The 22,924-nt window shown below is 46.9% G+C and overlaps 9 protein-coding genes across 9 annotated transcripts; 4 read left to right on the top strand and 5 right to left on the bottom strand.

Annotated features, from left to right (window-relative positions):
- Window positions 1–3,439, bottom strand: C8R40DRAFT_1105242 (eukaryotic translation initiation factor 3 subunit 8). The gene is made up of 7 exons (XM_046228113.1): window positions 2,637–3,439; window positions 2,342–2,577; window positions 2,064–2,282; window positions 1,501–2,013; window positions 664–1,448; window positions 204–607; window positions 1–150 (listed from the first exon to the last, which is right to left on the bottom strand). The coding sequence occupies exons 1-7, from the start codon at window positions 3,040–3,042 to the stop codon at window positions 71–73; spliced, it is 2,643 nt and encodes an 880-aa protein (XP_046086273.1). The 5' UTR covers window positions 3,043–3,439; the 3' UTR covers window positions 1–70.
- Window positions 3,440–4,573, bottom strand: C8R40DRAFT_1105241 (uncharacterized protein). The gene is made up of 5 exons (XM_046228112.1): window positions 4,454–4,573; window positions 4,128–4,401; window positions 3,803–4,063; window positions 3,622–3,745; window positions 3,440–3,563 (listed from the first exon to the last, which is right to left on the bottom strand). The coding sequence occupies exons 1-5, from the start codon at window positions 4,496–4,498 to the stop codon at window positions 3,527–3,529; spliced, it is 741 nt and encodes a 246-aa protein (XP_046086272.1). The 5' UTR covers window positions 4,499–4,573; the 3' UTR covers window positions 3,440–3,526.
- Window positions 4,508–5,901, bottom strand: C8R40DRAFT_1105234 (uncharacterized protein). Its single transcript, XM_046228111.1, has 6 exons — window positions 5,793–5,901; window positions 5,140–5,719; window positions 5,026–5,087; window positions 4,841–4,978; window positions 4,756–4,789; window positions 4,508–4,704 (listed from the first exon to the last, which is right to left on the bottom strand). Exons 1-6 carry the CDS (start codon window positions 5,862–5,864, stop codon window positions 4,637–4,639), a joined length of 954 nt encoding a protein of 317 aa, XP_046086271.1. The 5' UTR covers window positions 5,865–5,901; the 3' UTR covers window positions 4,508–4,636.
- On the bottom strand, window positions 5,902–8,539 carry C8R40DRAFT_1105226 (uncharacterized protein). Its single transcript, XM_046228110.1, has 9 exons — window positions 8,455–8,539; window positions 7,832–8,388; window positions 7,635–7,775; window positions 7,528–7,579; window positions 7,430–7,468; window positions 7,310–7,374; window positions 6,627–7,251; window positions 6,460–6,571; window positions 5,902–6,395 (listed from the first exon to the last, which is right to left on the bottom strand). The coding sequence occupies exons 2-9, from the start codon at window positions 8,308–8,310 to the stop codon at window positions 6,097–6,099; spliced, it is 1,812 nt and encodes a 603-aa protein (XP_046086270.1). The 5' UTR covers window positions 8,311–8,388; window positions 8,455–8,539; the 3' UTR covers window positions 5,902–6,096.
- C8R40DRAFT_1105223 (nuclear pore protein 84/107) lies at window positions 8,540–11,994 on the top strand. Its single transcript, XM_046228109.1, has 14 exons — window positions 8,540–8,794; window positions 8,845–8,949; window positions 9,004–9,328; window positions 9,380–9,527; window positions 9,577–9,683; window positions 9,739–10,049; window positions 10,100–10,222; window positions 10,276–10,393; window positions 10,445–10,654; window positions 10,707–10,872; window positions 10,929–11,143; window positions 11,197–11,278; window positions 11,334–11,439; window positions 11,493–11,994. The coding sequence occupies exons 1-14, from the start codon at window positions 8,667–8,669 to the stop codon at window positions 11,671–11,673; spliced, it is 2,325 nt and encodes a 774-aa protein (XP_046086269.1). The 5' UTR covers window positions 8,540–8,666; the 3' UTR covers window positions 11,674–11,994.
- Window positions 11,995–12,082: 88 nt separating this feature from the next.
- On the top strand, window positions 12,083–14,333 carry C8R40DRAFT_1105220 (uncharacterized protein). Its single transcript, XM_046228108.1, has 2 exons — window positions 12,083–12,673; window positions 12,730–14,333. The coding sequence occupies exons 1-2, from the start codon at window positions 12,120–12,122 to the stop codon at window positions 14,222–14,224; spliced, it is 2,049 nt and encodes a 682-aa protein (XP_046086268.1). The 5' UTR covers window positions 12,083–12,119; the 3' UTR covers window positions 14,225–14,333.
- An 86-nt stretch (window positions 14,334–14,419) lies between these two features.
- On the top strand, window positions 14,420–17,482 carry C8R40DRAFT_222623 (uncharacterized protein). Its single transcript, XM_046234382.1, has 4 exons — window positions 14,420–14,495; window positions 14,553–14,725; window positions 14,780–16,657; window positions 16,720–17,482. Exons 2-4 carry the CDS (start codon window positions 14,612–14,614, stop codon window positions 17,245–17,247), a joined length of 2,520 nt encoding a protein of 839 aa, XP_046086267.1. The 5' UTR covers window positions 14,420–14,495; window positions 14,553–14,611; the 3' UTR covers window positions 17,248–17,482.
- Window positions 17,446–19,028, bottom strand: C8R40DRAFT_222364 (alpha/beta-hydrolase). The gene is made up of 11 exons (XM_046234381.1): window positions 18,899–19,028; window positions 18,735–18,829; window positions 18,571–18,656; window positions 18,433–18,509; window positions 18,353–18,386; window positions 18,106–18,298; window positions 17,990–18,044; window positions 17,920–17,938; window positions 17,825–17,868; window positions 17,640–17,767; window positions 17,446–17,595 (listed from the first exon to the last, which is right to left on the bottom strand). Exons 1-11 carry the CDS (start codon window positions 18,963–18,965, stop codon window positions 17,557–17,559), a joined length of 837 nt encoding a protein of 278 aa, XP_046086266.1. The 5' UTR covers window positions 18,966–19,028; the 3' UTR covers window positions 17,446–17,556.
- A 679-nt stretch (window positions 19,029–19,707) lies between these two features.
- Window positions 19,708–21,343, top strand: C8R40DRAFT_1170801 (uncharacterized protein; the record flags this gene model as incomplete). Its single annotated transcript, XM_046231595.1, has 7 exons — window positions 19,708–20,114; window positions 20,174–20,211; window positions 20,261–20,337; window positions 20,393–20,609; window positions 20,665–20,862; window positions 20,913–21,166; window positions 21,200–21,343. 7 exons carry the CDS (start codon window positions 19,708–19,710, stop codon window positions 21,341–21,343), a joined length of 1,335 nt encoding a protein of 444 aa, XP_046086265.1.
- Between the last annotated feature and the right edge of the window lie 1,581 nt (window positions 21,344–22,924).

Here is a 22,924-nt window from a genome sequence, read left to right as displayed (position 1 = left end):
TATGCTTGGAAATTCGAGAGGAAAAGAACATATGCAATAAAGGAAGCATGATACATATACACACACATAGCTAACCTGCGCGCTGAGAGGTATGTCCCATCTGATTTCCAAGCCCTTGTGCAAATCTAGCTCCACGACCTCGGCCACCACCTGTAGTACGCAAATGGTCAGAAACATGTTTATTACATCCGACAAGAAATTACCTCTTGAACCGCCACGAGTACGATCACCGCGTCCTCTCCGTTCTTGAACTTGTTCGCCACGCTTTTCACCTGTCTTCCCGTCAGCCCGGTCTCCCCAACCACCAGAGGTGCCCATCTTGGCGTCAAGAGCCTTTTCGTTTTGCTCGGCCATTGAATTAACCTTCTCGGCTATGATCAATGCCAACTGTTGTTGACGAGTGACCTCTGTACGGTGGAAAGCAATACAACCGCCTGCCTGATCAAGCGAAGCCGCTAGCTCTTCATTCCATATCATCTTCGAGACAATGGAGGTGACAGATCGTAGAGGGAGTGAAAAGGTTTGTGCGAGAAGTGACAAAGAAAGTGTGTTGTAATGAGGAGCATAAGTGAACAAATAGGTACGAAGACCTTGTTCTTGTATTCGTCTGCAACGCGTAACAGTCAGTCGACGTCGCAACAATATATGCATGAAAAATTCTACTTCGCGAGCATCTCTTTCACAGAAGCAGCCTCAGGCATTAGACTCCAAATCTTGATACTTTGAACCAAATCCCGACATTTCTCCCATTCTCCATCTTGTAGAGCTTTACTTGCTTGCATGATATGATCACGAGTGCTCTCCGGGGGGCCCGTGAAAACCTGGCGGTCGGCAAAGTCCAACAAACGTCGGAATGGCTTTGAGATGGCCTTTCTTTTCAACTCCTCAGAATCTATGCTCGCCAACAGAGGTATCTCTACAAGCATGCTAGAAACCAAGAACGCGGCTTCGAGCAACTCGGTGTTGATATGCATATGGAAAGGCAGCTGACGCTGCTTTTCAGCTTTTTCCTGTTCGGGCGTAAGCACCTGGTACCGCTGCTGGTGCACACCCTGTGCCAGCAGTTCCTTCACGCGCTGCGTCGTGAAAATGTCCTGTAGTGTGGCCTGCGCTTCTTTGATCAGTCCTGATCTGAAGGCACATAAACCAAGTTGCACGACTGTTCGGTTGTACAAAATCTGAGTGGCGACGTCGGCAGAATGAATAGACTCCTGGAGATGTGACATGAGGAGCATGTCTCGTGCCGTGTGGAAGTCGTTGAGCAGGGCGTAATGGTATATGTGACTCAGCATTGCGCGAGTGCGATGAAGAGAGTTGCCGGATTTGTAGAGATAAACACATAATGAGTGGATGAGGGCAGACGTCGAGCCGCTTGAAGTGAGAGTAATGGCAGGTTTGATATCCGCCGACTCTGCTGACGATTCCAAGGCGTGGACTACGGCGTCGGGCTACATAGATCAAGTCAGAAGAAAGCCACGTTTCGAGGAAAACGATTTCGACCTTTGAATAGATATGCTCCAATCGTCGCATGATAACCCGGCTCAGAGGATCGTCCTGTTTAGTCTGCTCGTAGAAGGCTTGTGCTCTGCAGATAGTGGAATAGAGAGTCTTTTCGTCCTTTAGCCTATCGACGTATTCCGTACCATGAGGGTCGATGTTTTGCAAGCTTCTGGTAAATTCATCGTCCAAACGATCAATGAAGCTGATAATACTTCCCCTGATACGAACGATTCCGCTTTTTTCAGTGGCAGGCGAGCGTTCCAAAAGGTCATCGTAATCTTCCGTGATCTCTTGCACGATGAAAGCCGGATTGGAAGCCACTATGGCTACGAGCTGGTCGACTTCGTTTTGTGCAGAAATCCAGAGCTCAGTGGGCATATGGGAGGACGCAGATGAGTTGTAATCGAACCGAGAGGAGACCAAAGCAAGAAGAACTCGAATGCGTTGATAAGTAGTGGTCGCGAGCTCGAGCAGTTTTTCCAATATCCGAATTTGTTCACCGCGATCAGTGTTCTGTGTTAATCATCAGTATAGCCCCTCCGAGACATAAGATCAAGTTCTACCTTTTTGCCTCTAGCTTCTTGAACGGCTTGAAGGCTCTTGAATATGCCTTCAGCTGTCAATAACATGGTTCTTCCGCCCTTTCCAACAGGCTTGAATCCACCATTTTCATCTTCATTTGTCACTGCTGCTGTTCCAATAGCAGCTCTAGCTACCGTGGGTGCTGGCGGGGCGTCTCGTGTGATCAAAGCTGTATAATCACGCTCGAAAGCATCCGGGTCCTGCCACCATACGCTGGATTCAACGGACTCAAATAGAAGATGAAAATACACCAACTAACCGCTTGATACTTTGCAATATCTTGTTCATACTCTTTAGCAGCCTTGCGTACTTTTTGTTTCATCGAATTCAGCGCCTTTGCGTTGGTCGCGTTCATTTTCTTTTTGGCTTCCTTCTCTTTGGCAATAGCGCTCGTCAGAGATGACTCGAGGCTAAGTAGGGTTTTGATGTAGAACGGAGGAATGGGCTCGGAAACGTTGTGTTGTCTTTGGATCATCCGAGCGAGTTTATCGAATTCTACGTTGTGGAATTAAATTACTTGAAATTCCATGATTTATCGTACAAAGAACACTAACCATTGGAGATCGACACCCAGTCATTGATTTTTAAAGCATTTTCCATGGCCTTTCCAGTTCCTTCCATTTCCGCTAACCGCTTTTCCTGCGCACTCATGATCCGTATACCCTGCCTGTCTTCTTCTTCCTCCGTCTCTGAATCTTCTGAATCGCTTCTTAGAGGCAGCCCCTTCTTTGGCTTGGGCACATCACTATCGCTGTCACTGTCTTCATCCGAATCCGAATCCGAATCGCTGGAGGAGTCTGAATCAGCTCCTGGTCCCGTTTTTCGTAAAAAACGGGACATTGCTGTTTTTGCGCCTGTGGTGGGTTTTGCTTGAGGAGCCTCATCGCCAGAGGACATGAGCTCCTCGGATTCATCGGAATCAGAATCGGAGTCGCCAGCTTGCCTGAAGAATCGGGACATTGTTGTGTAGAATTCACTTGGGGTCAGGGCACGGTGGATGTAAAAAATATCGTCGAGGGCTTCAGAAGGTTTTGCCACGCAGATGCAAATAAGCGCTGCCGATAGTGCCGAATTGGACTAGCTCTGGAAATAGGCTTTCGTCTTTCGAATTCGTCCCAGTCGTTCGACGAGATGATTAAATTTTCGTGTCCCCTTGAGTTCGTATATAGAAAAGTTATGGAGAAATCTCAAGCATCGGAATCGATTGCCACAGGCAAGAACGCTACGTTGCACCGACCCACTGCGCTCCGCACTCAAGTGTAATGTTAACTTGCCATTTGCAAGGGCCCTTCAGGGCCCTTCGTTAGGCATATTTCCCCGGGACCCTTCAACTAGTCTGATAAAAATTTACTTTAGATCGAGAGAGCAAGGAGGGATTTTTATTACTACAACCTGGGATGATAATAAAGTACTACTGGCGTGTTTACACATATACATAATTTACTCAATGATGCGTTGCTCGATATCGCTCTGCGAGTGCACTATAGAAGAAAGGATTAATACACATTGATTGATTATAAGATCGCCCACAGGACTTACCCTTCACTTCCCCACAGGGTAAAGAGTCCGACAGAAATTGCAGATACGACGCGTCTATCCCAAGTGGGCTTGTTCCAATGAATGTAGGAAAGGTACCCAACAGAGCCCAAGATGGCAGCGTTGACTACATGCACGATTTAACATTAAAACGCGAGACAGAAAGGAAGATATGATATCATACCTAGGCCAAGCAAGCCACCGAGGACTCCAGGGCGCAAGATATTCTCTCTGAGATGCTTGTAAATAAGAGTTCCCTCTTCCTTGGCGCGACGCGCTTCGTTCTGGCCTTTGGGGGTTTGAGCATATTTCTCTGCGGCGAAACCTTCGACACCAAGAATAGCAAGAGCAGCAGCCGTGGTGCTCGCGATAACTTTTCTGTCACTGCGCAGATTGGGCTGTGTGTAGAATGCGCGAGAAGCTCCAGCGAGGAGGCCAAGGTTTACTGAAAAAAAAAATAGAGTTTTTACATGAGCAGACGAACGCAATGGCATTGAAAGTATGCGTACTTATGCCAATGAGACCGCCAGCAACGCCGGGTCTGAAAAGATATTGCTTTGTGATTTGCCACAGGTACAGGCCTTCAGCTTCTGCCTCACGCAAACGCCTGTTCTTTTTATTTCTGGGACTCGGAGTATCATCGGGAGGAGGTCGATTTTCGGAGTATACAGTGGCAGGATGTTCTTTAAAGTCTGGATGGACTAAATTGACTTTGGATGCGTCATCAGCTACGATGGAAGCGGTAGGAGAATCGGTGGTCCAAAGAGCTGGGTCTGGACGGGGCTGACAAAGAATATCAGAATAATATACAGGAAAGCTCAAAAACATTACTCACTTGAGAAGAAGGCAAGTTTGAACCTGCTACAGAAGCGTAAGACATTTTTCAGAGTGGACGACAAAAATCGCGTCGCGGTTCGCGCTTTTATATTTACAAGATGATCATCTTATGACGTATGTACTATCGTTACACCTACGTCACAGCCAATATTTGTACAACCAATAAAAAATCCAACCAAAATCATACAGCCATGTCATGAATCTCTGCGAGTTCTGAGCACACCCAAAATACAATGCGTCGTATTGCTTCTAATGTCCAAGTCAGCGATTAGCGTCAAAGTCCAGGGAGATTCAACTCACCAGTAACCTCTTCTGTGGTCAACGGCTGGCCAACCTATACATATTCATCAGATTGTTTCGCAAAATTTGAAAAGAGAATCCTCACAGGGGGACAGTGAACAAATAACACCTGTGTATTCCGGTCTTTTTCGTACGGCTTCCCATTACGTTTTGATTCAGCAAGTGAACAGTAGTATGTGAAATCGCAGATATAGTGGCCCGCATCCATTGAAGAATATATTTGCTGTACCACATTCAATGATGGCCGGTTGCAGATGAATAGACACATACCTCGATACCAGAATTTCTGAGGTCATAGACTAGCCTTGAAACATCGATGTCCGTGTAAATTTCTGTGCAAAGATGTCGATGAAGAAGGGATCAAATTATCCGGAAACGACTGACCGTCTGAAAACTTTTCGTATCCAACTCCAAATCCACGACTTGGTCGTGCACTATAACTATCACCTGCATTCTCCATTTCAAACCCCAGACCCAGCCTCTCTCCAACTTGGAGTGGCTGCTCGCCTACCGACACATCGGTGTCTTCAATCCCTCTCCTCCCAAATTCTGACGGCGGTCCTTTGACAATCGGAGCCAGCTTGCCCGCTGCATCTTTCATGTAATATCCCAATTTATGTCCGAGCTTCTCCATCCTCAACGGCCCCCTTCCAGCAACTCCGACATGAAAGATAAAGTCGTATCCCTTATCCGGAGGTAAAGGGTAGAAGTCATCTTTGACCTCATCAGGAAGGACCGGTGGTCTAAGATGCAGTTTAGGCACCGTGTCCATGACGGCTTCATATTCCACTGGGATTTCCAATGCGGATATCTTGACTAGCCAGTGTTTCGAGGATGTTGTTGGGGTACGCATCACTACTTGACCGTCGATAACGACTGGGTCGGAATCGAGAGGGATAACTACATTGTGTAGAGGCTTGACTGCGAGCCAGGATGGATTCTCCGCTGTGTGATTCTGGAAAGGCTACATATGTATCCGATTTATTCCAGTTAGTTCTGGAACTTGGATCCGGATAGCGTTATGAGTTTTTGCTTACACCAAACCCTGTAAGAAGGACATTGAACACACCTTCCTCGCCCCCACCATTTGCTGTAGACAGTGCAGGCATCGAGGGAATGGAGGCACTTACTATTGACAGAGAAGATCGGAAGAATTTAATTCAGTTGGATCGGATTTGGATGCCATGTGACATGGGGAAAGCGCACGGACCCAGACGGACCCATTATTTCGAGGTACAAGCAGCAGGACTGCGGTTATCAACAAGTTATTCCGTTGCAAGTAGGGCTGTATGCAAGATTGTATGTACACATTAGCGATAGATTATTCCAAGATTATCCTATCTACAGGTTAGATCGTCCTTCCCACTCTTTCCCACCGTTTCTCTCCCGTTCCCAATCTTTCAACGCCACCTCATCATATAACTTGCCGGACGTGTCTCCTGGTCTTCTCATGAACTGTTGACCCTCGATCTCTAATGGAAGATAACCGTTGTGAACTGGGTGGACGTAGTCGGGGTTATACTTGTATCCTTCGGCGTAGCCCAAATCTTTCATGAGTGATGTAGCAGCGTTCCGTGCAATCAGTGGTACGGGAAGTGTTAGATCGCTCTTTGCAGCTGCTTCGGCACGGTTGTACGCCTCTATGGTAGAGAGTGTGTGTTATTATGATTAATCAAGCACAACATCAAAGGAGACCATCCTTACCATATGATCGTGTAGATTTCGGAGCTTCAGCTAGATACGCAACGATATGTGCGAGATTTATACGACACTCTGGCATTCCGATTACCTGACAAGCTTGTAGTGCCGCCATAGCCTGTACCCTAAGAGTATAAGTGAGATATTCGAGGGAACCACTCAAATACACTGACCAAAGGCAAAGCGTGATTATCCGCCAATCCAATATCCTCACTTGCACATACAACCATTCTTCGTGCGATATACAAAGGATCTTCACCGGCACTAAGCATCCGCGCAAGCCAATACATCGCCGCATCGACATCACTCCCTCGTACGCTTTTGTGCAATGCAGAGATCATATCGTATCGGGAGTCTCCGCTGCGATCATAACTAGCTGAGACCGACCGCCGCAGGTTCTCGATTAGTTTTTCCTCCGCAGTGGTTTTCGGAGCTGATAAAACCATGTCGAGGAGGGATAGAGCGGCGCGCGCGTCTCCGGAGGAAAGAGAGGTGATAGAAGCTAAGACTGCGGCGGTGAAATGGGGATAGGCAGGAAAGAGGGGGGTGGGGTTGGGTGATTTGGGAATAACACCGTTGGGTATTGGTGTTGAAGATGGGGGGGAAGATGGTTGAGGGATTTGGGAAGATACAGGTGTGGGTGGGCAGGGGCTGGAGGAGAAATCAAAACTGTCGTCTGGGGAGGGTTCACTTTTCACGATTTCGGATGTTTGTAATGAAGGAGGAGAGAGACGGATGACTGCTCTTTTGATGATTTCTTCGATATTAGCGTCCGAAAGACGTTCCAAGACAAAGACTCTGGATTTCATGGGGGGTTAACTATTTAATATTTTAAAAACAGTCGAGAAGAACTCGCCTGCAGCGACTTAGAAGCGCGGCAGTTAATTTGAAGGAAGGGTTTTCGGTTGTAGCTCCGATTAACTAAAACAGAGTCAGCTAAATCTTTCGTTTCCGCAAAGTGCTGATACGGGCTAACCTGAATATGACCTTGCTCAAGAAAGGGAAGAAATACGTCCTACGAGGAGATATGAGGGGTTAGCGTTTCGAAGTATTGAGAGGAGATAGTGTACATACCTGTTGTGATTTGCTGAACCGATGGACTTCGTCAAGAAAGAGTATTGTTTTTCTGTAATGGAAACCACTTGAGCCTCAATGAGCAAAGATATCGTGCAACACCATACCTGCCCGTTAACCGCAAGGCATTTTTTGCTTCTTCAAAGATGGGCCTTACTTCGTTGATTCCCACTATCGTTGCTGATAGTTCCTTGAATATAGAACCCGTTTGTTTGGCCACAAGTCTTGCTAATGTTGTTTTTCCGCAACTAATTTTCTATATCAGCCAATGAACTGCAACCGGGTGGAAGGAAGGAACACTTGCCCAGGAGGGCCCCAAAAGATCATGCTGCCCAACGACCCATTATTGATTGAGTTCATAAGCATGGAGCCGACCTCGGTCAAGTGAGCTTGACCAACAAAGTCAGCTAACAGACTTGGCCGAAGCCTTTCAGCAAGCGGGGCGGCTTGGGAAACATTCGTCGATATCTTTTGGCGTTTCGAAGATTGGGTATTACTGGGTGTTGGGCTGTTCATGAAACGACTTGGATCTCCTGCACCTCGTTTCTTGGATTGTGTGGGGGTAAGGGCCGAGGTAGACGGTTCAGATTCTGACAGATCACGACTCTTCTTTTTCTGAAACAGAGGATGTATGCCTGTGTCTTTGACGTTTGTCAGAATTTTGGACGTGGTGCGGGTACGATCCTGAGGGGAAAGTCGGGAGCCTTTGGACCCAGAGGCAGATGAAGAGTCTGAGCTAGAGCAACCGTTGTCAAGATGTATGTTTATCATCCGATTTGGCATTTCTTGGGAGCATATGGGGCTAAGCACCGGAGAAGAGTAGATACCTCGAATTTCGAGCTTTCAACAAGAATTCTGTGACTTACCATTTTACAACTGTTGGCAAATTCAGTGAATCCACTCATAGAAACAGAAAATTCATCGTACTTGGTTCACTCTCGCGCGGGCTCATGTTATTATTTCATTCACGCGCGTCGAAGTAAAGGGAAAGAAGAACAACCGAAGCGTGACAGGAACGCGTGATCACGCCTCTTTCTACCACCGTCTTCGCGGGTCCCCTGCCAACATAAAACAGCAAAACGACACGAGCTGCACAAATATAGCTGCGAGTAACGCGAGGTTGGGACTCATCACGAAACATGGAAGCCCTTTACGTCCAATGTGCAGAGGTCCTGTCGTTAGCTCAATCAATGAAGGATGATCTTGCTGCCCTTCTCGATCCAGATACGGGCATTGCTCCTAGATTTAGGCAGCTTTGTCGGGATCAGTATGTAGTGCTATCATTGATTCGTCTACAAGTGTACTAAAACGAGCTAGGATTGAGGAATTGGAAAATGTAGCCAGCTTCGAGAGCGTTTCTGAAGAAAAAGAACTTTTGCGTTTAGAAGAAAATACATGGGCCCTACTGCAAGCCGTTATGCCGTCAGTACCCTGCTTGGTTCCTCTTTTTCTTCTGTGAATATATCTTCAAGACAGAGCTCGTAAAACGGAACCTCCCACTTTTGAATATGCGCAAGACATGCTTCAGCAAAACCCTTACACCCCAACAGCCACCATTGCACAGGCTATCTTGAACGCGTCTCCTGTGTTGACTGAACTGATCGTCGTTCGAGAATGGCTACAAGACACGGCGCCACCTCCAATGCAACCCGAGGCTACAACTGGGTACTGGAAATTCACCAAACACAATATCATGCAGGGTTTGCGAACTGGCGCTGGCGCTCGGCATGGACTGGTCAAGGAGATGGATCCAGATGCAGTGAATCGCGGGGATGGACGGAGTCTCGCTGCAGATGATTCGGTACGCGTCACTAGACTTTTCGTGTTATTTGTTTTCATTTGGTCTCCTTAGAGCTACGAAAAAGGTCTCGTACAGGCCCTGCATGGACATGTTCGTGCAGGCCGACTCGAGGATGCCATTGAGTTATGCCAGAGAGCACACCAACCCTGGCGAGCCGCAAGTATACGAGGTTCTCTTCTTTTCTATTGGAAGGGTATCGGTACAGTCTTCACATCTTCTCAATTACATTCGATCTCAACATACTGTAGTCAATGAAGGGTCTCAGGACGAGATGGACGACAACGATGTGGACTCTTGGACCGGCAATCCCAACCGCAGACTTTGGAAGTCAGCGTGTAGTCGTGCAGCACTCAACGTCTGTATGAGCTCTTTGGTGTGCAAGCTTCCATGATGGACTGACACTTATTCAGACTGCCTTAGCAGATTACGAGCGTGTGCTTTATGCTGCTCTAGCACCTGCCCCACAAACATCGCTCATTCTTAAATCCGCCTGTCGAACATGGGAGGACCATTTGTGGGCACAGATCAGTATCATGTGTGAGGAAAAGCAAACGATGGAGATGTCGAGGCTAGGTGGTAGTTTCTGGGAGGGGGGCATGTCTGCAGTTGAGAAGGGAGCCCGATCCGTTTCGCGTGAGACAATGGAGGAGGAAGAGGAGGAATGGGAGGAGGAGGTTCGCGGTGCATTAAATGGTTTGAAGAGCGTCCATGTCGAGGAGGGGTGAGCATGACGGAACAATTTCTTCTTCAACCGTTACTAACTGTGGACAGACCTCCAGCTGACCATCCCTTCCACTTTTCACAATTAAATATCATTCAAGACAAAATAGGGTTTCTCCTCGAAGTATTCGCTGAAGGCCTACAAAATCAATCGCTTCAGAGCACGACATACGAGTGTGTTCATCATAGATCGCCTATGATTTCTTTCTAAATTCAACGGTATCTAGATACGCGCCTATGTGCCGCTTCTTTGCTCATCTATGTCTGTTCCTAAAGCTGATCGATGTCACTGTTCCACCTGATGCTGTGGTGGTCATCCTCGAAGCATACTTGCAGGTGTTGGAGGTTAGCAGGTTTCAATGTTGCAATAGTCCACTTGATCTAACCTTTTCTCAGGCTGCCGGGCAACGAGAGCTCATTGCAATATATGCTGGAGCATTAGGAGAAAATGCTGTCAGCAGATATGCACTGTTTTTGGTATCTCTGGAGCTTTCTGCGGACCTTTCGGAGCGACGGTTAGCTTTGACTCGAGCGAAAGAGCAGGGACTTGACGTCGACAGTGTTGCGGCGGTGACAGCAGAGATGACGATGAATAAAGCGCTCGAGGTACACTCAGGATGTATTTTGTTGAAATGTATATTTATCGACTCTTATGCAGCTTCTCCCTGCCTCACGAGGTCCATTGCCCTCAACAACTGCCCTACAACCTCCGGCGAAAGACGCAGAAATTCTCCTCTTGCGTTCAATCGAATGGACCACTTTCTCCGAAGCGACATATGACCGTGCTTTGGAACAAGCCAATCACATTTGCCGATATTTCTTGGGTTCGTCCATTGCTTGTCTTCGTTTTTGGTTGATCAATCTCATGGATGTTGTTTAGCTACTGGACGTGTACAATTGGCGCAGCAATTACTGAACATGCTTCCAGCTGAACTAGCGGCTATTGGGGAGCCAGAAGAACAAGCGACTGAACATTTGCACTACAGGCAGTTCTTTTCAATTTGGGAAACCTTAGAACGCATCGTCGAATGTCAGGCCCTCGAGGTGTCCGACATGAATCGAGACACTCGAAACGCTTGGCTACAGGACTACAAGGTCAGCCTATCTTTTGAATCCGATGAGAAACCATTTCAAAATTCTCCACTCAGCTTCTTATCGACCAAGGTCATGAGCAAATTGTGAAATTATTCACCTCAGAATGGCTTGTGAACGATGTTGAAAATACTGCCGGTCAGTGAACATTCATCTGTCGTCAAATCATTCTGATTTTTTCCAATTGATGCAGGTGATGCTCGACGCCGTGCTCTCATCCGAATACGTCAGATCTACATCCCCGAGCTGGTAATTCGCTTACATTCCACGTTGTTCACCTCGCGATTCCGATTTCCCGAGTACGTGCAAAGTGATTGAATGTCCATATGCAACCACTAACTTGCAAATATAGCAATCTCAAGCTCCTTCTAAAATTAGTGAACATCGTTGCCGACTCGAGATACAAGTTGTACGAGGACTTTTTCAGTGACAGTGGTGCTAGATTAGATGATTATCTTGGTGCTGTGAGGCGAGCAATATTGGGTGGTCTTGAAGGAGGAGGATCAGATCCCTTCCACGTTATCCTTGCTTGATACGAAAGTTCGAATCGAATGCGGGATTTGACCTATGTACACTGCTCAGCTAGTCATTCTGCATCACCGCGTACTTGCTGCAGAAAATATATAACGTGCATTCGCATGTAAGCTTCGTCTGGCTCGGAGATATGGCTCACAAGTGGTGCTCGCCTCGAAATTCTAGTTTTGGATGGTTTTGTCGGTGCTGGCGCACCACCATAGTAAGTAAACACGATGTCTGAGACCTCGTGGGATCTGTAAATATAGAAATAGTGAGATTGCGAGCGAAGCGAAGCAATAATATACTAGTAATCTCATCCCTGCTTGAGAGGGTTGGTCCCAAAAGTCTGATTCGTACTTACTCAAATCTGACTGAAATTATTTGGTTACACGAGTCCGGCACAAAGCGGCGAAATTCTGCCCGCGTCTTCGGTAGCCTGTAGTGCTAGGTGTTAATTGCTGAAATGCGCACACGTGATGCTAGGTCTTTCATCCGCGATCGTCCAACTAGGTCGACGAAATCTGCCACTGCGACTATGGCCCAATTGCCTGATTGCGAAAGCTTGCTCTCCACGACACGAATAAATCGACTTCTTAGACCATTGCGCAATAAATGCTCTACTCTCGCAGTTTTAGGCACACGAACAGCGTCATTGTCGGGATGTACAACCACCTATTCATCTACCAAGTCCTTCACACAACCAGACATCCCACCGTTACGCATTCTTTCTCTGCCTGCAAGCACCACTGGTCTTGACGAAACAGGCGGCGAGTGGTCTCGTAAAATTTACGCCGTTCGTAATGCTTTCAACGATATTGTGGAGAAAACAGCAGGGCCCCGCGTACAATCTGGAGGGGATAGTATACCAAGGCTGCCTAGTCTATCTACACTGTGCGCTTTGGTGATTGGAGAGCACGCAGAGCCAGATATTGAAGAGGATACGACTCGCTTTGAAGAAGAGTGTTCCGTCGATGTCGTAGAAACTTTGTATAAAGAGATCCCAGCCTTATATCGGGGGTGAGCTCGCTTATAAGTTAGATCTCTTCCTTTTGATGTCTTCTCACTTTCATAAGTTCCACTCTAGTTTCCCACTCCCTGCATATCATCCTTGACGAGTGTCCACTCACTCCGACACTACTGAAACTCCTCCTCGATATAACCCTTAACAATAATCTGGTCCAGCACTCCGAAATCATTCTACGTCGATATCTTTTAATCGCACTTTCCCCTTCAGCCCCGACTCGTTCGCCGCCAATTTGCCACCCTGCCCATTCTAATTTCTTGGTCGAATTATTGGGTTACTGGGAGCAGAAAAACAACCCTTCGTGCGTGTTTTTCAAAACACTCGATGAGACTATGGCAACGGTGGGGACTTATGATATATGGGTATGCAAAGCTACAATCAAGCTACTTCTTGATTGTCGAAAAGATCCATTGCAGCTTACATCTGTATCTGGCAATCTTGTCCGATTTATATCAAGACCCGAGTTACATTTACCTTCGAGACAATTCAGCGTTAGCGCAATGGCCCGTGCATCTCCTACGGAGACCCTGCGACGATCGTTGCGGGTTTGGTTGGAATGTGTACTGCATTATCTGCTTTTGTCTTCTCAGTCAGTTGATCTCCACTGTTTTTACGATTTCCTTTTGGTGTGCAAAGAATGCTGGATACACCTCGCACCCGACATATCAACTACCGTCCTACCGTCGCCAGAACAGGATGCTGTGTCCGCAATTGTCAGCGTTACGACTCTTCTGTTATCTCAAAGATTGGTTGCAAGCCACTCTCTTTTTCAAATACTTTCGGAGAAGATCCGTCCATCGACGACTCTATTTTCTCTCTTAATTTCGAAAACATTGGTTTCGTCCGCTGGTCTACCAGAATGCATCGAACGTATACAAACCTACGGGGCATCTTTACGCGATCACGGTTTTCTGGAGCTAGAGGTTTCAATGTGGGCATCTACGCTCAGAGAAGTAGAAAATTCTGAGCTTCTGCTCCAACGTTACGCTAAAGATGCTCTGCATGAGTACCGTAACGTACTAATAGATCGCGTGGAAGACGCGGAAAAACGATGCTATGGTTCTCTAGATGGTGGCCTTCTGGATATAATGAACTCTCCTTCCGTTCAACGACAAAAAGGGTGGGGAGACATGGCGTCTGGGCGCTCAAAGTCCAAAGATACTCGGCGAAGACAACGTCCGCACTCGAACGAAAACCAATACCGCGTTGAGACGCGCTCCTCAAATCAGGGCTCAGCTTGTCGAAATGATCGGGGGTCTACTCATCCAAACAAACGACCACGTCTGATGCCTCACAGGGTATCATCATTTACCTCTCTTCTATCAAATGCTCTATCAAACCACGTTGTTCTGCATGAGGAAAGAGATCATTTGGAGAATGGACTGGTGAATCGCGAGTGTTTGAATGACAGAGTAGATGTCGTAGGACATTTACAAACGGACGTTGGGATAGAAGACCTATACGGGGAAGATTTCGAGTGCCTCGTTCCTTCCTCAGACGATTGCTTGGATTTATTAGCATATGGCATCTCATCCCCTGTTTGATTTACTCTACGAGTAACCTCTTATTTGCGATATATATGTTCCTATCAGTATTTCGGGTGCTCAAGGGTGCTCAGCCCTAAATCGCTGCTGTATCTTGATTCTTGCTGTTGTATACATAATTTTCATACTCTTTGATGCGCTAACGGCTCACGTGGGGTTTGAATGCCAGTGTTCAAATTGTCAATTGTGTACATTGTACCTTTCAACTTTTTCACCGCGTTCCCCTTCCCTTCGTGCTCATTATTATTTTCTCTAGCGCATGCTAGCTGCTGTACGCGTCTCTCTTTCTCTATCTAGATATGTGCTGATATGACTGACATTAATGCAGTGCCAACTCATACCTTCATTACTGTTCAATAAAAGGATACATAAATTATTCGCCAATTCATGGCTGCTCCTACTCAAATCTTGCCTCCTTGGCTTTCAGCCACTGAAGTTGTCGTCGACGGTCAGACCGAGACATCCCTCGTATTTGAGCCTCTGACTTACTTCGGCCCATCTGTAAGTGGCTCTAATCTTCAGATGATATGCTCTGACCGCCTTGCTTACCTTTAGATTCCTCTGGGATCTCTGTTTACCTTTGGCGGCTCAACCTCACCGGCGTCCTTGACGTCAAGTACAGCGACACCCCCTTCTACCTCTTCTTCCTCTGCGACATCCACTGCGACGCCTTCATCTACATCTACATCTCTTCCCTCTTCATCTTCCACTGCTACATCTACCTCTTCATCTTCTCCTGCTCCATCTACTTCGTCTTCCACTGCTTCATCTTCTTCGTCGTCAATCACCCCTTCGTCCCCTACAACTCCTACTGCCCAAAGTCATGGTCTCGAAAGAGGTCAACTCATTGGCGTTATTATTGCCAGCATTCTTGGATTCATCTTCCTATTCGTGCTGGCTCTTTTCTTATACCTCTGGTGGAATGCTCGTCGTAATCGTCGTCGTAATGGGAACGCTCGCTTTTCTATGGTTCCACCCTCAGACGATGATGACTTGGTAATCATTCCGCCCGGCGGCGTCTCTCCAGGGGAAGGCTCTCCTCGGGTAAGTGGTGAAGAGGCCGATCCATTCCTACGGCGTCAGTCCGGCAATTCTGCAACGCATCAGGCCTCTTCTGTCGCTGGTCCCAGCGCTGACAACGCTAGACAACCACCCTCTACTGACAATAGTGTCACTTCATCCACGAAGTCATCCTCAAACTCCGCGGCGTCAGGATATGGGACTTTACTTCAAAATCCCAGTCTCGGTGTATTTGTTCCTCAATTCGAGGATAGACGCAGGAATATTCTATCACCAGATGAACTCCGTCAATTTGGTGATATTCCTCCGCAGCAGCAACGTTCACGGTTATCGACTGTGGGAGAACAGGGTGAATTAGCTCCTCTGACACCACCTCCCAGGTTGGTTGATGTCACACGTAGTCAGAGTCGTTTATCAGCAGTTGACCGTACGCCATCTTTGGCATCTCAGGCTAGTGATGCTGGAGAGGCGACGCTGCTCACCGCCCGGCGTGTACGAGCAGAGGACCTTGGACCTCGACCCGCTCCACTTTCTCCAGGTGCTGAATCTAGTCGCAAAAGGGACAGCGGGGCCTGGAAAGGTTTGGGCCTCGGAGGGTTAGCTGCTATAGGCCGGTTGAGTTGGTTCCAAAATATCACCGGGAGTTCATCATCACGAAGAAATTCACGCAATTCGGGTTTACTTCAAGATCGCGACATTGAAGCTGGTCGAGCTTTACTCAATGCTGAACCCGGATCTCCTCCCGAAATGTCTGAGCTTCAGGGGCCTCGTTTCCGTGGTCAATTAGGCCTTGGTGTAGGTTACGCGGGAGACAGACCTGTCTCTGGTACCAGTGCCAACAGTCGCCCATCAACCATCTATCATGATGCTCAATCATCTTTGCCTGGTACACCTTTAGTAATGCCGCCACCTCGTGCAATGGCCAATTCAGGTTCCGCAGAATTTGGCTTTTGGCCACAAACCGGCACTGAAACTGCTTCCAGTATGACTGCTGTTGCTCCAGGACGCTCACAGGACGGTCAAACAACTGGTACACAGTCCACATCAGCTAGTACAGGTAATCATACAACTGGGGATGTTTTGGATATGCCAGCTCCACGAGGTATCTCCCCGTTCGCTTCATCCCACTCTGTACGGGAGGTGGGCTCATTAAGCAGTCAGGGTAGTCAGGGAAAGGCGGAATTTCCTTATCCACCGGGTCTTACCTCTTTTTCGACCCCGGGTGTGTGGAACGAAACAGTCGGGACTACCCCTAGTCCAGGTTCATTTGCTGCTGTTCCCACTCTTGCTCTTGGTGCAGAAATTGGCCTTGATGTATTAGAGCAGGAACCACCCAGCCCTGGTAGTAGTTGGAGATCTATGGCGGGTGGTAACCTTGGTCAAGGCGGTACACGCAGAACCACCTTCGGCTTGGTATGTTTCTACTTTGATTTAAATCATCAGTACTAAAATCTGTATTGCAAATTCAGCCACAGTTTGTCAATCCTCCCGAATTGTATTCTGAGCAAGGTTCTCTGCATTCTATGCGCTCACATCTTAGTCCAGTGAACTCGCGTTCAAGCGGTTCAGCTTCCGTTTCACGTCGCGAAAAATCCGGCTCAACTGGTTCTGCCTCGTCGCGTCCTTCTGCTCGCTCTGCCGCACGTTCTATCGTTTCTGGGAGCGACGGCAGCGGTGCATCCTTGGCTCATTCCAACAGTATTTCTGCTGACGACCGTCGCAAGAACAGGGCACAACCACCGATGTCTCCCGCCTTTTCCGTGTTTGGCAATAACCCACTACCAGCGTCGAGTTCTGGGCACAGCCATCATCCCTCCTTGGACAGTCCTTTGTCAGAGGAGTCTGTAGATAAATTACTGAAAATATCAACACCTATCGCTGAAGTTTCTACCGTTGCCACTTCTTCGGAAGATAGAGGACAACTTTCTCTTCGAAGCCCACGGAGTCCATTATCCTCAGTTCCTTGGGCCGCTGGTTTGAATGATGCCTGGTCGCCTTCATGACCCCCCCTCTATGATGATTTGATGGACATTTTTCACGACAAATTTTCTTGATGACCGGTTTACTACCTGTTCCCGCCTGCGACACCATCTTCCACCTATTTCGCACATCCTACAATTCTTACTTTTTGACGAAGCACACATTCAAATGTTGATCCTTGCTTTTTGTGAATACATTGAAGTAGTTCATGTACATCGCGAATCCTATCATCTCGTCATTGTCCACTGCACCTCAGTATTCCTTCTTTATTGCCGTACTTATGTCCTCCTACGACTATCACGATAATCATTACTACTGTCAATTTCTGCATCTCACAAACAGAATGGAGTTGTGATCACAATGCCAAAATACTTCGACAGTTTGAGTGTGCGTGTATAGAACGTGGAATGCCTACCTTCATATGAGCGTCATTGACGCCGCCCGATGGGATTGACAAAGAGCAGCTCGGATCTTCTCCTTGAGGTTCACATTTCACAACGTTTTCTGCAATAGCTGGCTCGTATTCCTGCCAATATTCGATACCTGTGATATATATGTGTTACCGGACCAACGGATTAGTAAGTAGTCAAGAATTCGTACCATGGTGATGATATCCTAGTGATTGCGGTATCATAGTAGGCACCCTGCGGATGGTATTTAGAGGATGGTGGTGAAAAATGTGCCCACATACATACCCGTCGTGTGTATGCACAACTGTTCAAAAAACTCAGTGTCTTGGCTGACTGCAAACCTTGCAGAACGCACCTCTGAAAGCGTTCTCACCCAGGCTCTTGTTGACGAACTCGGCAAATGCTTTATTCTAAATGGTAGGTATAAAGCCTCCTGCCTAGGACAACCGCTGAATCAAACGGTATACTTACCCCTGTTCTCGGAGCGCCGTAGGAGTAAGTAATTACTCTGCATTGAGGAAAACGTTGATTCGCGGAAATTGCAGATAGGGTTGCAAGTGCGCCGCCCAAAGAATGACCCGACGTGACGATCGTCTTGATGTCTCCGTGGAGGACTAATTGTTCAGCCAAGATAGCGAGCACTTGAACTCCAACAGAATTCCATCTGCATGATAAGGAAACAGTTTACTCGTATGCATTTCTAATGCAGCATACTAACGCAGTGAGAAAGCCAGCATGAACTTGTACATCATCTGCCGCGAAATCAGTACACACCAGGACTTGAATGAGACTGCGAACGCGGTATTGATACTCCTGGAGACACCAGTGGCACCAATTGGACTTGTGTATCCAGTAAAACGTCAGCAACACTTGCACTATATACGAAACAACCACAATTGTTCAGCGAACATTTATATCACTCAAGGCAAGACTCGCCTTCCACGAAGAGCAACGACAAGCTCCTTACGATGAACATCTCGTGCAACGAACCCCTCCACTATTCCAGCAACCGGGTCAGAGAACTAGCAAAAGGAGGAAATCGCCGTGGCGCATCGGTATTAGCCTCAACTGCGACTAATAAAGTTGAAGAGTTGACAGACATGGGTAATCAGCATACTGCCATTTGGTCTGGGGCAGACAGGCGTGTAGGCAGAAGATGCATATTTCAGATAATGAACTAGTTGATCAAAGACATCTGAGAAGAGCGAAATCATAACGAATCAATATTCGTGTTTCAATACCAAAGAACCCAGAAAAATCATACGCTGCGATATTTTATTCTTGTCCAAGTTACCCACATGTAGGTTACTCATACGAGATCTTCGAAACATCGACAAAGTATTCCGCGGCTCTCCAGTAGTAAATCCACTCCAAACCCGAGAAGTTCTTTTTTTGACTATCTACTAGAAAGGCATATGACCACCGCTCTCGGCAATGCCTTTGTGTAAGCAAAATGATAGCAGTCAATTGATGAACGCATTATCTTCTTCTTTCCGATGCCGAGCTGACCTGGCCATCGCACGTTTGGAACACACTGGATCCAGCTACCGAAACAGAAGCGTTTGCTATCAGATTATGCTAGTCGGGTTGGGCCAATACCCAAGTTCTGGCTGTCCGGGCCTTCAAAGTTATACACTATAAGATATATATGTGCGGTACTACTGGATGATTCAAAAGATGCCCTCTGTGCATAAGGATTCGATTTTGACTTGGTGAATTTTTGCGGTACGTCAAAACGAAGTCATCTAATTGCTCAATTTAATGCCAGAACTTGATCGGGACTCAACATTCTAATTCTGTTTGAACTTGACGCTAGGCACCCGCACCAATGCTCGAGTCTACGTGAGTTTTTGTAAAAGATAAAAGGTCCCATTCCGCTCTTCCGGACGCAATTTGAACGCACGTATATTTTTCTTCTTATGAGATCCTTTATGTAACTCAGTTTGGATCGTTGATCACGCCTTTGTTCAGTGCTACTTCAAACCATCTGGAGTCAAGTAATGCCGCAAATACCTCTGCGCAAAATCATATTTAACGGCGACCCTGGAACAAGAATGCTTTAAAAAAACGTCCATGGTCATCGCCATACGTTCAGCTCGTCTACTTGTAGAAAGCACACGAGATCTCATTTCTCACAATGGTGTCGTCGTCGTCGATGGAGAATCAGTGGTCACTGCTGGGGTCTGGGACGATATCGCGCTTAGTCTACCCAAGGGAACAGAAATCATCGACCTTGGGGATACTACCGTAATGCCGGGTCTCTTCGATTGTCACGTCCACCTCGCCATGGACCCTTCGAAACTTTCAGCGACTGCCGATATAGGAGTCGCTTCAGAGGAAGATCTGCTTATACAAATGGAGCGCAATGCATTAAAGGTTTTGGACGCCGGTGTTACAACAATTCGTGACCTCGGTTCTCCAGGGACTATCTCAACAGTATTGAGAGAACGTGTACAAGAATGGCGTGTATTCGGTCCGCGGTGAAATTCCATCCATTGTGATTCATCCTTATGAATGCTAATGGACTCGACTTTTCCAGAATTCTTTGCGCAAATGCGCCTATAACGGTACCTGGAGGTTCGTTCGGTGCTTCATATCTTGTAATCAAGTCACAGAAATTTTGCAGGACATGCTCATACTTGGGGTGGAGTTGCTGTCGGGGTAGATGGGTGCCGCGCCGAAGCACAGAAAAGAATTAACGAAGTGGGTTGCGCAGCTTGAAAGTGTGTACAACGATACGGAGATTGACATTATTCAGGGAGTGGATGTTATAAAGGTTATGAGCACTGGCGGATTTCTGAGCCCTGGGTCTCGACCAACAGAAGCTCGATACTCAGTGGAGGAGCTCAAGGCAATAGTTACCGAAGCTCATGCTCATGGTATTCCTGTAACAACACATGCTACCGGGGTCGAAGGCATTAGGCGGGCAGTCGAAGCTGGTTTCGACTGTATCGAGCATTGTTCTTGGGGTGTAGGTGGGAAATTCTTACATTCAGACACCGAATACTTGATGATCTTTAATGCTGTAAGAGGGCGGAACCACATACGATGATTTGATTGCAAAACGGATCGTAGATAGCAATATTGCTGTCTGTCCAACTATGAATACAGCATGCTTGGAGAAGGACTATTTTTGTCCGTGGGACACTCGACAACATGTTCTTGAAAATCTCAGCAGGTTACGACAAGGGGGTACTCGAATCATTGTTGGAACTGACAACGGAATAGGTTAGTGGTTTTCCACTGAGAGAGCACACGTTCATAAAAGTTGATACTAGCGCTGTGCCCATTTGAAAGGTATGCAGACGGGCTATTGGTTCTTGCCGAAGCTGGATTTACATGCCGTGAAATAATTGCTGCTGCGACGGACATAGCTGCTGAGGCTTGTGGTCTTTCCAATGTTACCGGGAAGCTACTCCCAGGCATGGCTGCTGACATTGTAGCATTCGAAGGTAACCCCCTTCATGACGTGGACGCATTTTCGAAACCTCGATTTGTCATGGCGAGTATAATTCTTCTCATCAAATCTCCAGTAGATACTTACCTATCCTTGATTAACTGTTAGGTGCGTGGGAGGGTGCATGTATTGAAACCTATTCCAGTCCGTCCCGACAATGCACTCATAGCTCAACAAATATGGGGAGAATTGCGGGCAGCAGCTGACCTTCCTTCAGACCGTTACAGTTTGAAGTTAAAGTCTACTGCTTAAAATTTAGTCGATTGAATAATTTGAATTGCACATTTGTTTTAATTCCCCTTGTTGGATTTTCACGACCAGGTGATTAGTGTGGATGTGTTGATTTTTTTAGTAGTGCGTGTTTAAGGTACATGTGAGGCTGGGCAACCACATATAATGCTGGCCCCATCTCGCCACTTAGAAAAATTGGGTGCTTAAGCCAAAATTCAGATAAAAATCCCTCCTCAAAACCCGATTGACTTGGACAAAACCCTCAGGATCAGGAAGCTTTTTCATATGAGATCATAGGCCTAGGGTACACTGGTGCATATGGGTATCTGCATGACCATGTTGGTCACCCTATGCAATTATAGGTCTTTCTAAGGGTGAAGCTCTTCTAACAATTGGAATCAATTCTGTAAAAGATCCCTTACAGGCTATGCTATAGGGCTGCTGCATCTGCAAAACTTGGATGATAACAATAGCAAGGGTACTGGGAAGCACTGTCAATCTCTTAGTCAAAGATCTCAGGTTTTGCAGATGATTGAAGGTGGTATTAGGCATTAGTACCAAAGAGGGCCCATGATATGATACAACTGAATTGGTAGCATTGATCAAGAGGAAGGTCATCTGCAAAACATGTATACTCACCAGAGCAAGGATACTAGCTGGAGAGTGCTCTCCAGCGACGAAAGCACCCAAAGCAAAAATCAAAGCCTGCTCTGGGTGCTTTCGCTGCTGGGAAGTGCTCCCAAGTGCTCTGAGCTGCTTTCGGCTATTTAGCCGAACATACAGGTTTTGCAGATGGTATTCATACATCTGCAAAACCTGTATACTTGCCACAGCAAGGATGCTAGCTGGAGAGTTGTCAAGATCATGCCTTGGTGCTCCATATTCTGAGATCTACTGTTTTATTGTGTTCTCTTCTTATTCAAGTTGTTCTTTCTGGCTAGCTACACATTCCCTTTCGCTCTAGTCTACCTTTATTGTCTTATTCTCTACCCTGAAGGTACTAAGTGTACAGCCTCTAGTAACTAGTCTAGTGCTCTGCTCTGCATCTGCAAAACATGTATACTCACCAGAGCAAGGATACTAGCTGGAGAGTGCTCTCCAGCGACGAAAGCACCCAAAGCAAAAATCAAAGCCTGCTCTGGGTGCTTTCGCTGCTGGGAAGTGCTCCCAAGTGCTCTGAGCTGCTTTCAGCTATTTAGCCGAACATACAGGTTTTGCAGATGTGATACACCAATTAGTTAGTATAAATACTGTACTCTAGTTCTTCAGTTTAATTATCATCTTAGATCACTCTAGATCACCTCTCTCTGAAGTCTTAGTCTTGACCTTAGGACTTATAGTACTTTGGTCTGCTCCTTGTCATTGGCATTACCGCTGTTACTGGCTTGGCTGCTACTCACATCCTTGTACCTCCCTTCTACCCTCCTCCTCTGGGGACTAACAGTGTAATGGCGGTGTTGTTAATAACTTCACCACTGTCCCATTTGACCCTCCACATTTAGATACCAAATGGCCCTTGGCACGGCCTTCCAGTATACACTGTGATCTTAACAAGAGTGCTCTCCAGCAATGAAAGCACCCAGAGCAAAAATCAAAGCCTGC

The sequence above is a fragment of the Lentinula edodes genome, assembly GCF_021015755.1.
Source record: "Lentinula edodes strain Le(Bin) 0899 ss11 chromosome Unknown C8R40scaffold_18, whole genome shotgun sequence".
Taxonomy (NCBI): Eukaryota; Fungi; Basidiomycota; class Agaricomycetes; order Agaricales; family Omphalotaceae; genus Lentinula; species Lentinula edodes.
Note: the sequence above shows the minus strand (reverse complement) of the source record. Positions and strands in the feature narration are given on the sequence as shown.

Coding starts and splice junctions, on each gene's coding strand:
- C8R40DRAFT_1105242 (XM_046228113.1), bottom strand. CDS start 3,042: ATGTCCCGATTCTTCAGGCAAGCTGGCGACTCCGATTCTGATTCCGAT. Junction 2,014..2,063: donor AAGAAGCTAGAGGCAAAAAG/GTAGAACTTGAT, acceptor TGATTAACACAG/AACACTGATCGCGGTGAACA. Junction 151..203: donor TACTCGTGGCGGTTCAAGAG/GTAATTTCTTGT, acceptor TGCGTACTACAG/GTGGTGGCCGAGGTCGTGGA.
- C8R40DRAFT_1105241 (XM_046228112.1), bottom strand. CDS start 4,498: ATGTCTTACGCTTCTGTAGCAGGTTCAAACTTGCCTTCTTCTCAA. Junction 4,064..4,127: donor TGGCGGTCTCATTGGCATAA/GTACGCATACTT, acceptor TTTTTTTTTCAG/TAAACCTTGGCCTCCTCGCT. Junction 3,564..3,621: donor ACCCTGTGGGGAAGTGAAGG/GTAAGTCCTGTG, acceptor TTTCTTCTATAG/TGCACTCGCAGAGCGATATC.
- C8R40DRAFT_1105234 (XM_046228111.1), bottom strand. CDS start 5,864: ATGCCTGCACTGTCTACAGCAAATGGTGGGGGCGAGGAAGGTGTGTTC. Junction 5,088..5,139: donor ATACGAAAAGTTTTCAGACG/GTCAGTCGTTTC, acceptor ATCTTTGCACAG/AAATTTACACGGACATCGAT. Junction 4,705..4,755: donor GACCACAGAAGAGGTTACTG/GTGAGTTGAATC, acceptor CTTGGACATTAG/AAGCAATACGACGCATTGTA.
- C8R40DRAFT_1105226 (XM_046228110.1), bottom strand. CDS start 8,310: ATGCCAAATCGGATGATAAACATACATCTTGACAACGGTTGCTCTAGC. Junction 7,776..7,831: donor ATCTTTTGGGGCCCTCCTGG/GCAAGTGTTCCT, acceptor ATAGAAAATTAG/TTGCGGAAAAACAACATTAG. Junction 7,252..7,309: donor GCGCTTCTAAGTCGCTGCAG/GCGAGTTCTTCT, acceptor CATGAAATCCAG/AGTCTTTGTCTTGGAACGTC.
- C8R40DRAFT_1105223 (XM_046228109.1), top strand. CDS start 8,667: ATGGAAGCCCTTTACGTCCAATGTGCAGAGGTCCTGTCGTTAGCTCAA. Junction 8,950..9,003: donor CTACTGCAAGCCGTTATGCC/GTCAGTACCCTG, acceptor TCTTCAAGACAG/AGCTCGTAAAACGGAACCTC. Junction 10,223..10,275: donor CTTCAGAGCACGACATACGA/GTGTGTTCATCA, acceptor AACGGTATCTAG/ATACGCGCCTATGTGCCGCT.
- C8R40DRAFT_1105220 (XM_046228108.1), top strand. CDS start 12,120: ATGCGCACACGTGATGCTAGGTCTTTCATCCGCGATCGTCCAACTAGG. Junction 12,674..12,729: donor ATCCCAGCCTTATATCGGGG/GTGAGCTCGCTT, acceptor CACTTTCATAAG/TTCCACTCTAGTTTCCCACT.
- C8R40DRAFT_222623 (XM_046234382.1), top strand. CDS start 14,612: ATGGCTGCTCCTACTCAAATCTTGCCTCCTTGGCTTTCAGCCACTGAA. Junction 14,726..14,779: donor TGACTTACTTCGGCCCATCT/GTAAGTGGCTCT, acceptor GCTTACCTTTAG/ATTCCTCTGGGATCTCTGTT. Junction 16,658..16,719: donor GCAGAACCACCTTCGGCTTG/GTATGTTTCTAC, acceptor ATTCAGCCACAG/TTTGTCAATCCTCCCGAATT.
- C8R40DRAFT_222364 (XM_046234381.1), bottom strand. CDS start 18,965: ATGTTTCGAAGATCTCGTATGAGTAACCTACATGTGGGTAACTTGGAC. Junction 18,387..18,432: donor TCCAGGAGTATCAATACCGC/GTTCGCAGTCTC, acceptor ATTTCGCGGCAG/ATGATGTACAAGTTCATGCT. Junction 17,768..17,824: donor ACTAGGATATCATCACCATG/GTACGAATTCTT, acceptor TATATATCACAG/GTATCGAATATTGGCAGGAA.